The 13097-nt window shown below is 37.1% G+C and overlaps 1 protein-coding gene across 1 annotated transcript in view; it reads right to left on the bottom strand.

The window, feature by feature from the left end:
* The window catches only part of Ras85D (GTPase ras-like protein 1), a 45236-nt gene extending 35844 nt beyond the window's left edge, over positions 1-9392 (bottom strand). Inside the window, exon 1 of the mRNA XM_089238055.1 lies at positions 8623-9392. Coding sequence (XP_089094181.1) covers positions 8623-8656 — 34 coding nt within the window. The 5' untranslated portion in view covers positions 8657-9392. The remainder of the gene's footprint in view (positions 1-8622) is intronic.
* Between the last annotated feature and the right edge of the window lie 3705 nt (positions 9393-13097).

Genomic DNA, 13097 nt, shown 5'->3' on the forward strand with positions numbered 1-13097 from the left:
GTGTTTCACTCTCCATCGATATGCAGCCATCTTTGAAGCATTTGTACCACTCTGTTATCAGTGTAGTGCCCACTTCTTTATTTTCGAAGGTATGTTGAATCTTGCAGATTGTTTCCTCTTACAAATCACCATGGTCCACACAAAACTTAATGCAGTAGCATTGTTCAAGTTTTTCCTGCCATTTTGTCAGGAACAAAAATATGACAGTGCTCACACTTCTTCATTCATCGATGGTCTGGCACAGCTGTGGTGGTAGCCGAGTGGTCATAGTAACGGGCTCGCATAGCAAGGACAAAGGTCCGAATTCCACCATCACCATGGCAATGGTCTGCCGAAGCTGGTTTTCTGTAGTTCCCAACTTTGAGGCACAAATGCAAAAAAGCTGATCTCCTCGTTAAAAAGTCACCATAGAGAGCAGCGGGCCCACAACAATACAATTATTCAATCACTTCATTCATAGTTAGAAAAACTGACGGCAGATGGCAGCACTACACAGAAACAAACTTTCGCATAGGTTCACAAATATACATACACGCACATTCCAACATGTACCAATTCGTTAGACGTTCCGCAGAAGAATGTGGACGAGGTGCATGTATGGTTCAGTAGTAGTGGTCTTCTGGTGACTGGTAGATTCTGCAGGTAGGAAAAAATTTAAGCATAAGCACTAGGATTGCCTACATACATGCACCAAACCATGACCTCCTAGCTCTTCATCGATTCATGCACAAAACATTATGGTCAGATACTTTTTGAACAAACCACGTATAACTAGTCAGATCGAAAAAAAATCTATTGATGCTTATCCCATCATCCCTGTGTAACAGATTTGGCACTCACATTGCCTTCAAGCTTGCATGAGATGTTATTAGATTATCATTATCATGTGGTACAATTCACTACTCTTGGGCAGTAAAATGCCTCATACAAAGGCTATTCAAGCAATGCACCGTGCACACCAGAAAAACATGGGCCATGCTTCGGGTAAGCATTAAGACAGCCACGCATTTTAACTACAGTGAAACCTGCCTTGAACAGAATCAGAAGGTAGTTCCCATCGATGATAAGTGTTTCGATGTGAACTTTTAATAAACAAAAACCAGTCTAATAAGGATCTACTGCACCAGTAGAGTTGTCATAGTGACAGACTCGCATCACATGGACCCGGGTTCAAACCTGAAGTTGGTTTTCTGTGATTCCTAATTTTGAGGTGCGAATGTGAGCTGATCTCCCTGTTCAAAAAAGTCTTGTCACAGAGAGCAACAGGCATACAACGGTACAAATATTCAATCATTACACTTCACTCACAATCCAAAATATAGATAGCAGCGAAAGAAAGCCTAAAATAGATTACTTTGTTCTTTGCCATTCCAGTTTCATACAGGTTTCATTGTATATGGACACTTGTGAAGTAAAAGCACCGTCTTGATAAGAAATAATAAGTTTTCGACAGTGTGTTGCTGTCATTCATCACTTCTGAACATACTTACCCAGAGATGAAACACCCCCCCCCCCCCATCTACAGTGTGAACAGTGAATAATCCCCAAACAAAAATGGGGGACAGACGAGCCCAAGTGAAACATAAAACACCATAGTAACACTCTGTCCTACCTGCTTTTGAGTTATGGTAGAAGATGGATTATGGAAGAAAAATGCACTAGGTTTGGGGAAACTTAAATTTGTGAAGTTCTTGAAAAACCTACATGCAAACGAAACATATATTTGGATAGAGCAGAAAAAATCCTATAAGGTGACACTAATTTCATTGAAATACCTAGATTTAACGGCGAGCTACCAGCTCTGAAAGATTGGCAAGTCACCAAAATGTTTAATCCCAGATTCCGTAAACCCCCACCCCCAATTGGACAAATTTTCCAAAAACTTATCCATTACACCAGCTTTCAAAAAAACCTATGACAAACTATATTGGTGTTCTAGTTCAAGAGAAATTTAGCCTTTTGTAAAGTGCAATATATCACTGAAATTAGAGTTAGTCAAAGTAGATATTCGACAAAAATTCTCGGAATTGACAGTTACAGATTTTGGTGACAATTTCATTTCGCAGAAAAAATCCTTAAGGTGACACCACCTCTACCAAGATGTCTGGATGTAATGGTAAGCTACACTCGATGAGAGATTGACAAACTGCAAAATCAAATTCTTGCCAACATCTACTAAAGAAACAAACGTCTACTTCAACAAATGCCGATTTCAGTGATGTATTACAAACAAAAGACTAAATTTCTCCTGCATTAGAACACAGATATAATTTATTGTAGGCTTTTTCGAAAGCTTATACAATAGAAAACGTTTTGGCAAATTTGCCTGATTGTAGCTAGAATTGGAGCTTGTGGAATTGGAAATTTCATTGGCAATTCAATTTTGAATTTTGCCAATCTTTCAGCACTTGCAGCTTGCCATTACATCCAGATATTCTGATGAAAATGGTGACACATTATAGGACTTTTTCTGTTCTTTCCAAATATGTACTTAGTTTGCGCAAGTAGGTCTCTCAGGAACTGCACAAATCTGCATTTTTTTTCAGACTAGACACATTTTTTCTTTCATAATCGGTTATCCACCATAACTCAAAAATGCTTAGAGATAGGACAAGATTGCCATGGTGTTTTATGTTCCACTTGGGCTCATCTATTATTCATTTTCGTGAATGATTGCAGTTAAACAACCAGTTCACCCCAATTTAGCAATCACACATACATAGTGTCCCAAAAAAAAAACCGCCCGACAGTGAACTTTCGAAAAATTACATAGAAATTCAATTTTATTTGGATCTAAACTACAATAACAATCAAAACTTCCGTGAAACTTCCAGGTTTTTCCAGTAAAATTTTCAAAGCATTCTGGGTAATTTTTTTATTCAAAAATTCAGTATAAATTAATTATAATTAATAAAAAATTAATTTAATTTAATTTTTTTCAGCCACCTCACTGGGCAATTCGCCTGTTGCGGCCTTTGTATTCGTATAAAATTGATTATATTGATCAATTGAAGTTACAATTGTTATCATAATAACATCATGATCATTGATTACAATTTTTTTGTTCACACATTTAGGTTCTTCAAATACACCCGATGGAAAAACGAAACACAATCAATGGGAATGCAAGATTTCTCTTTTGTGCTATATCACTGTCTGAAAACACCACCTTAAAAATTTCTCCAACATCTTTGAATGCATTACAGCAGCGTTTCTCAACCTTTCAAGAAAAACCCAAGGACCGGTGAAATATCTCAAATATGTTGACAGATCCCTAAGAGAAACAGCGTTCGAAATCATTGGAGGTCCGCTGGTCCGAGACCACCGATTAAACAATCAGGCCACTGAGAAAAAAAAATTGCGGTGGTCCATGGGACCAGTAACGGAAAACTTTGCACCCCTCCCTGCGGTGACATTGATTGCAAAATAATCCCCTACGGGAGAATCACTGATCCGCAGTGGAGTATTGCACCCTCTTGGTGGTATATCACTTCTAAATGCTAATATATTTGGGAAAGTTAATTATTATTTAGAACAGATTTTGTTTAGTGGACCAGGCATGATGTCTGGGGACCAGTAGGCTCTCGTATTTTACTGGTCCGTGGGACCAGTGGCATTCATTTTTCCATTCTAATGCTGAATAGTGTGGCTATAATACCCATATTTTATAGTGCATGCCTGTATTTTTGGTTAGATTGGCTTTTTTTATGCAACTGTCTCGGTTTTCCAACAAATAACTTATAAACTATGTTTTGATGACTATAAATATTCATCTCGTATACTTTATTTCTCAGATTCAATGGGGGTTTTTTTAAATCAGAAACTGCTAAATCACACGTGCAATTAGTGAAATGCAATGACTAAATAACTGTAGCGGTGTAGGCATGTTGCTCTCTGTGACGAGACTTTTTGAAGGAGAGATTGGCTCGCATGCGCACCTCGAAGTTGGGGAACACTGAAAATGACCACCAAAGTAGAGATTGTGGGGTTTGAGCCCTTGCGGATGTGAGTCCGTCCCTATAACCACTCGACCACCATAGTGGCTGGGAATTTTTACAGCAAAACATTTCCAGTCAGCCAACAGCTCATTGCAGAACAATGAAAAACATTGCGCTTTGGGGCTAATACCAAACTCATTTCACTACTCCAATTAAGTCACTCCCATTACACACTTCAGAGTTGCATATGGCGGTATCTTGAAATTTTTTGCACGTCTTATTAGAGAGCACTGATTATTTTTAAAAAAATTTTAGGAATACGTGTAGGAAATTTTAGGTGTAATTTAAAATCCATGGAGTCCTGGGATTTGGCAAAGCCATTGTCAATTTCTCAGTGTAAAAGCATGTTTACAACACATCACAAGAACGTTGCTTGACAAAATTCTGCATAATTACTGAGAACGAGATAATATTACAAGACTAGACTTGACAGACACTTGACGGCCACTTTAAAACACAGGACTTCAAACCTTTCTAGTCACAAGCATTGTCTGTACCCATTGTAAAGAGAAGAGCACTCTTATGGCAAGTTTGACATACGAATGCATAAATTAAAATCAGGACGATTTTAACCCTTGAATGAAATTCATACAAGGCATTTGAATCAGATATGAGCACTCTTGAAGCTTAAGGGACACTGTAATGCTCATGAGCAACAGGTGGCTCAACCTTTCAGAGTGTGGGCCACATCTATTTAAAAACCTGTTGAGGGCCATAAGCTATGTGTAAATGTGTTGCAGGACAGTTGAGCAATGTGGAATTGTGTCCCATGTCACTTAGGTGATCTGCAAATATGTTGCAGGTCATTTAAATGATGTGGAACTATATGTGGGTCATTTAACTGATGTGGAACTATATGTGGGTCATTTAACTGATTTGTAGATGTTCCGCAGGCACTTAAGTACTCTGGAACTGTGCCGGGTGTCACTTAAGTGATCTGTAAAAGTCCCACTTGGTTCATTTTTGCCAATTTGGTTTGAGGTTGCTGGCCACATTTTGCCCATGGGCCATCGGTTGTGCATATATGCTTTAACCCCAAAGCAGAATATTTAGCACTGTTCTACTTCGAGCCCTCAGCTAACAGGAAATGTTCTATGGTAAAAATTCCTATTCAAGTAATAGTTTTTTTTGCACTTTTTCTTAAAATTCTTCCAAATTGTTCTGCAATAGCGGTAATTGTTCTGCGACGTATGTCTCAGATTTTTGCACATTCTGCTTTGGGGTACTTTAAAATAAGTGAGGCCACAACAGAGCTGCCCAGCAAGCCTTGGGCAAAACAGATATTAAGATGTAGAGTTCTCCCCCACCCCCATTGCACTTCAAAGATGTTTAGTTAGTCAGTGAAGAAGTCTATTGATATGTCATTAATAGTGCTGCCATGTCGTCTATCAGGGTTTAAACTACGGTCGTATTTTTTGCAAAATGCAAAAGTAGTAGCCAATTTGCAAAAATGCATACAGGAAGTACAAAACGAAAAGACATCCAACCATAAATCATTAGCATTGCAGCATTTTGCTAAAGAAATTTTTTATCTAGCTTAAACCCTGTCATCTATGCCTGGCAAGATTTTGAGCTCGCTCGGCAAGAAACCCCCCCCCAAGAGGCCCACTTCCGCTCGCAGTGTCACAGCGGACAGTACACACTCAACCTTCATCAAATTATGTATATAAAATATATTCATTTCAAGTAGTTATTTCCAATGCAAAATCATTATTCCTCGAAGCACTCCATCACCCTAATCAGTACAGGTCCTCTTCAGGTGGATGTCAATCTTTCACATACAGAAATCAGGCCACAATGGTTTTCTTCACGTTTTTACAATATCCACATGAATTAACTAAGGTTTTTACAAAGCCCTGATTAACGATACACACAATATCTCCTTGTCGTTAACTTGTTTTTTAATCAATTAAGGTGTAAGAAAACTCAGCATTCATTGGTAATAAAAATATAATGATACAGTAGGAGAAAAAGATATAAAGGTAGAATTTTAAAGGCACATCTACATAGGACCACTAACCCTGACCCTGTTGGCTGCTCTCTTGCTCACCCTCTTTTCTCCCATCTTCTCTCCCACGTACAACTCGTAGCCTTGGCAAAACAAAATCGAAGACATACAATGCAAGCTCCTTTTATGAATCCATTATCTGTGAGTCCTCTCAAGTTTTACGTTTATTGAGTGCACGTTGCTCAGCTGGCAGAGAAGTATTTAGGGACAGCCATATATGCGTGAATGGGAAATTCTAACAAACCACTCTTGCGCATGTAAGATGCACCTGGGTGCTTGCATACAGGCTTGAACAGTATTGTTACACAGGATTTTTTGTTATATATAGAATACATTAACACTATGAGAATAACTTTTCAGCTCTTGCATGTCCACTTCAATTTTACGTTGAACTTGTTGAAAACATTTGAACAAGCTTGCAAAATTAATTCACATGGTTAAAAAATGCAAAATTTATTTTTTATAAACTTGAGGAAGATATCTTTGATAGTCCATAAGTAAAAAAATACATTTCAAGCTAGCTAAGAATTTTTAAATGATTTTTAAAAAAGAAATACGCCTATCTTTAAAATTTGTACACACATGAATTAATTCGACAAGCTCATTGAATGCAGCTTGAATGGTTTAGCGTGGGGAGGCAAGTTTAAACATGAAATTAAGGTAGACATTTGCGGCAGTTTGAAATATATTTTTACCTAGGAAATTTTTTTGACAAGGTTAATAAGGAAATTAACTTTAACTTCTTGCCAAGCTCATTCAGTGCTTTGTTTGAGCAAATTCAACATAAATTTGAGGTGACATTTGTGACAGTTTAAAATGTACTTTATGTAAGCTAAAATTCATGACTTTTTTAAAAGTTAATGAGAAAAAAAAAATCTGAACTTTATCCATGTGTGTATTAAGTCAACAAACTCATTCAATAAAGCCAAATTTTTTTTACAAAGAAATAAATTTTTGTTGCAGCCAAATTTTTTGAGAGAGTTTATATGTAATCAAAGTAGATATTTATGATAGCGTAACCCATATGTGGCTAGATACTGATGAAATCCCAAATTTTTCATGAAATGTTCATTCAAGTTATTTCAAGTGGTATTGATGAAAAAGCATGTCCTTGGTCTTAATTTTGATCCATCAAAGTAAGCAAAATAAGTGCATACAAATGTGCAAAAATGCATTTCAAATTAGGCTTGCAAAATAAATTGATGAACGCAAATTTGAAGTTCATTCCTCTTATTAAACAAAAATATTCAATAGTTCTCAACCAAAAAACCATTTGAAACTAAACGCTCCATAATCAATTCATAAGTATTAATTTAAAAGGATTTCGTGGTTCAGTGATCAGGGTGTACGATTCTTGTCAGGAAATCTAGGTTCAAATCCTGACAAAATAGAGAAGTGTTTCTCAACTGCCTCGTTGGACATTTTGCCTGTTGTGGCCTTGTATTTGTATTTATTTGTATCAAATTTAATCCCTCATAAACTAGTTAAAAAAAAAAAAAACTTAGATAGTTCTGATACTATATTCAAGCTTAGTTTGAAATGTAAATAAGCTTGAATTTAGTTCACACAAAAATTCAAAATTTTACTTCCTCATAAGCTAATCTTTGATAGCTCGTTAAAATGCATTTCAGACCAAGCTTGTTAAAATTCAAGCATACAGATTCAAAATTTTTTCCTCATAAAATATTAAAAAAAAAATCTTTGATAGTTCTCAAGCTAAGATAGGTTTTAAACTATCAGAGAAATTTTAGCAAGTTCAGCAAGGAAAAAAATTTCAAACTTGTAAACATGAATCCTTTTAACAAGCTCATTCAACACAAAATTTTTTTTTTGCAAGTTTGACTGAAGTAGACATTTGTGATAGCTTATAAAATAGGTATTTTTTGCCCACAAAGTAAAAATTTCCCCAAACATGAAGAAATATTTACAGGGTCCCTAATCAAAAATACATTTCAAACTATGCCTTCCCCCCCCCCCCAAAAAAAAAAATCAAGGATAGTCCTGAAGCTAAAATACATTTCAAACTGAGTTTGCTAAATCGATTCACACATGAAAATTCATTTCCTTATTTCCTCATAAACCAGATTTTTTTTTGATTTTTCAAGCTAAAATATATTTCCGAAATGAAGCTTGTTAATTCACGAACAAACAAAAAAATTTTGCTTCCTGGAACATTGATAAAATTTTAAAAAAGAAAAAGATTGATAGTTCTCAAGCTAAAATGCCTTTCAAACCTAGCTTGCTTAAACCAATTCACACATACAAATTTGAAAACATTTCCTCAAAGCTAATGAAAGGGAAAAAAAAAAAAAATCTTTGATAGTCCTTAAGCTAAAATTCATTTTAAACTACCAAAAAAAAAAATTTTCAGCAAGTTTTTAGGGAAAATAATTTTCAAACTTGTCAGCATTAGCAAGCTGATGGAAGCCGGATCGTTTTATCTAGCTCCATCAAGACATTGGGCCTGTGGCCAGGGGGAGGAAAAAAAAGCCCCTGGCCAATATGTATTTAACTATATATATATTTTTTTAAATTTTCATCATATATAATTTTCACAACGATAGAGAGAAACCATCATATACAATGATAAATAATAATAAAATTTCAAAAACTTACCACCAACGACCACTAACTTATACTCTGTCATCATTCAAGGAAGAAAACAAGTTAGTGGGTTTTTACTTAAATTAAAAAACTTGTAATATCTTTGTCTTTCGAACTAGAGGACTCGGAGCCGCTTGCCGTTGTTTACTGAGAACTACCAAAGAAAGACCGGGTCGTCGCCGTTTTTTTTTTCCTCTCAAGGACTCGATCACACACACAACAACACATTCATGAGTCGGTGATTTTCAAAAATCCATCCACGCACAGATACACAAAAATCCTCAACAACAGCACCCCGATAGAAATCATCCGCGAAATAGAGAAAAAAAAAGAATAATTAACTAATAAATTTCTTTTTCTCCCCCTCGATTAAAAAATTTCCGGCTAAGACAATTAAAAAAAACTAAAGTAAAAAAAAAACACCGTCCGATGAGTCGTGAGTCTACAATAGAGAGACTCCGAAAGGGGGAGAAAAGAAAATAAAGAATGGAAGAGAAAAACTAAGAATAAAAAAAAGAAAAAGAATTTAATAATAATAAGCGAGAATCAGTGGTGGATGGAATGGAAAAAAAAAACAGACGACAAGAAGCGAGAGCAGACGAGGAGTCGGTGGAAATATTGCTATAGAGCTTTTTTTTTAATTTTTTTTTTTTTTATTTTCCTTTTGTAGTCACCATCCCGAGAACGTGAAGTGCAGCGCCACCTGCTGGTTGTCAACCCGTTTTACCACTTTTCTTTTCCCCGCGTTATCTTGTTGGGACCCTGCTGAAGAACGGCGAGACAGTTATAGTAGAGCTGACCATATTTACTCGTTTGAAAATACGGGGTTGCTGGAATTCCAAATACGGAAAATCGCCAGTTGACGCCAAAAATGATGCCTGGGGTAAGCAAAAACTGCCAATTATGACTGAAATTTGCTGGAAAACTACCGAATGGCGGGAAATGAAGTTCTGATGCAAATCGCAGAGGATTCAAATACAATTCAGGACTAAGCTGACCATATTTCCTCGAGACAAATACGGGAAATTAGGATTCCAAATACGGGACATCGCTAATTATCTCCAAGAACGACGCCAAAAGTGAACAATGTTGCCAAATATTGCAAAAAATTACAAAAATCGCAATGGCGGGAAACGAAGCATTACTGTAAATTGCAGTGGATTCCACGAAATAAAACGTTCACCAAGGCAAATGTGGGGGATTAATGTTGTTATTTGTATTTGTAATTATCATAATATAATTTTTGAGTTGAAAAATAATTTCAATCTTTGACTTCAATAAAGAATAAACATCCAAGTAGGCGTCTTATAAAAAAACGGGAAAAATCGGGACACTTCTGCCAAAAAGTCGGGACGGCTAGAAAAAGAAAGAAAACCGGGACTGTCCCGGGAAATGCGGGACATATGGTCACTCTATTTAGGACAGAAAACCGTTTAACATTAATTTTAGCCGAGATCATGGTGACCATACACTCTGGTTTTTTTTTGGCTGTCCCGACTTTTTTTGCGATAAAGTTCCGGTTTTTCTCATTTTTTCAACAAGGCCAACTTATATTTTCATGATTTATTCAAATTAAAAATTATTTTCCAACTTATGAATTGATATGATAATTACAAATGTAAATAAGAATATTGATCTTTTGTTTGTCACGGGTGAACGTTTTATTTCGTGGAACTAGGGTGACCATACATCCCGTATTTCCCGGGACAGTCCCGGTTTTTCTGGCCGTCCCGACTTTTTTGCAAAAGTGTCCCGTTTTTTACATGATGCCTACTTGGATTTTATTCTTTATTGAAGTCGGAGATTGAAATTATTTTTCATCTCATAAATTATGTTATAATAATTACAACTATGAATAAGAACATTAATCTCCTACATTTGTCTTGTTGAACGTTTTATTTCGTGGAATTCATTTTAATACACTGCGATTTGCAGCAACGCTTCGTTTCCCGCCATTGCGATTTTTCCGTAATTTCAGCAACATTCGGCAACTTTGTTCAGTTTTGGTGTTGTTCTTGGCGATGTCCCGTATTTTCCCGTATTTCCCTCAAGGAAATATGGTCAGCCTACGTCGAACTCATTTTATGTACTACAATTTACATTAGTGCTTCATTTTCCGATAATGGCGATTTTCCATAATATCAGCAACACTTGCTAAATTTGGTTATTTTTAGCATAATTTTTTGCGATAATTGGCTATGTCCCGTATTTGGAGTCCTAATTTCCCGTATTTCTTTCGAAGAAATATTGTGAATCTAGTCATGATTGTCATAATATGAATAATATCAAAAGTTGAGAAAATATTTTTAATCCACATGATTTCCGTAAAGAATTAAAGTTTACGTGGGTTCTTTGGAAAAACGGGAGAAACGGCACAAAACAAAACGGGAATGTACCGGAAAATACGGGTAGGGCCCCAAGCTGTGGTGATTGGCGGGCCCTCATGCTAGATGTTTCGCGGGCTATAGCCATAAATTTTTATTTCATACCGTGCACCGCCCAGGCTCTATCGACAATTGTAAATTTTAGCCGGATGAGGGGCTGGGCGATGTCAGGTACTTTATTATGTATATGAAAATTGCAAATGTATTACATGTATAATAATAAAACGCATAAAAATAAGTTACGTATAGCGAAAATTTATACAATAGCAATTGCAGAAAAGTTACAGAATAAAAAATCTTTCTTGGTTCCCGGGTTGGAGCCCTGTCAGTCCCTCAGGCCTGTTCATAATAACTTCGGTACTTGCGTAGAAAGGACTTTTATGCTTTAAATAGCATTGTTTGAGGCACGGATAGAGCAAGTGCGGATCCAGGGAGAGGGGGGGGGGCGAAGACCGCCTCTCCCAAGACCCGAATAATATGGGGGGAATGTCTGTCCTGTAGAATACGGGAGAATCCACTGCACCTGGACAATAATAAGTCGCTTCTTCGACACAACGCCCTGGATCCGCTTGCCTCCGCTCTATTCGCAGTTGACGAGGCCCCTCTTCTCTTGAGGCGTTAAGGCGGCACTGAGCTGAAGATGCCTGCATTCACTCCATTCGCTGCTGAAGATGTCTACCTTGGCTCAGCGGCATCTTAACGCATCTGCCCACCCGTTCACTGTCCTTGGGCCTCGAGAGAATAGGAGCCTCAGAAAAATGAGAAGTGGTTGAATTTTTCGAAAATTTGGTAGGGGGACAGAAAAATCACTTGACCCGGGGGCCCATGATGCTCTTATTAACGTAACCCGGCCTTGGCTCCATTCGAATCTGAAGATGCCTGCCGCCACTCCGTTTGTCAGCTGAAGAAATTAGCCTCCATTCTATTTGAGGCCGAAGATGTGTACCTCGACTTCATTCGCAACTTGAAATATCTGCCTTGCTTTTATTTGCAGCTTAGGGTGCCTGCCTTCGCTCAGCTTGAGGATGCAGAGACGTGGGAACGAATGATCGCCCCTCTCAAGAGCCGAACAATATGAGGAAAATTTGTCTGTCCCGTAATATACGGGAAAGTCAAACCCTCACACAATTCGTCCCTCCTCCCGTCCTATTGTTCTGGAACCGAGCCTGGGGTGGAAGGACGTGGAGAGGCCGTGCCCTGATGCCACAAAGATGATCAGAAATATTTGTTAGTACTTTTGTAAAACAGTTAAAAATATCGAAAGAAGATGCTTATTTTGGCACCTGAAAAAGCTTCGAAAATTTGTGGGCCCTGACCACGTGAGAAACAGACTCTTATTTGCGAAACGCAATGAATACGGGTCGTATGGTCAATCCAATCAACTGAAGAAATTATAATAGGATTTTTTTTGTGTCTGAAAGACCCGAAAGTGTTATAAAATGCACTTATTTTTGAATTTTGAAATTTAATGTTGGTGAGAGTGACCATATGTTCCGTATCTCCCGCGACATTCCCATAATTTCAACGACCCTGACTTCTTCAGAGGAAATATCCCGTTTTTCCCAAGTATTTCCAAGAATGCAACTTGAATTTCCTATCTTTATTGAAATCAAGGATTAAAACTATCATCCCAACTGATAATTCATACAAGTGGTCAAAGTCAGAGTCACATTTTCCATAATTCTGACAGTTATAAATCGAAATTCCAGGAAAATACAGAAATGTCCCGGAAAATATGGGTTACATATGGCCACCGGTTTTCTTCTTTTTTTTCCAATCATGAAATAAAACAATATTTTTATAGTTCATCAGTAAGTTCTGCCATCTAACGGGAAATTAAAGAAATAGATACGTTCCTTTCATCAACTTGTACAAAGAAAATTAACATCAGGGTAGTGTGCAGTTGCTGACCATATTTTCTCGTAAAAAAAAAAGAAGAAAAAAAATATAGTATTGTGTTTTGAATGCGTTGGGAAGATAATTTTAATCGTTGATTTCAACGAAAAATGAAAAGTGAAGTTGATAATACGGGATACTTTTACAAGATGGTCGAGGTGAGCCAAAATTACATAAAAACACGGGACAACGCGGAATGCTGTGGGA

Source organism: Pholcus phalangioides, unplaced genomic scaffold, assembly GCF_987345545.1.
Source record: "Pholcus phalangioides strain wild (caught in Gottingen) unplaced genomic scaffold, Ppha-v1.0 ptg000010l_1, whole genome shotgun sequence".
NCBI lineage: Eukaryota > Metazoa > Arthropoda > Arachnida > Araneae > Pholcidae > Pholcus > Pholcus phalangioides.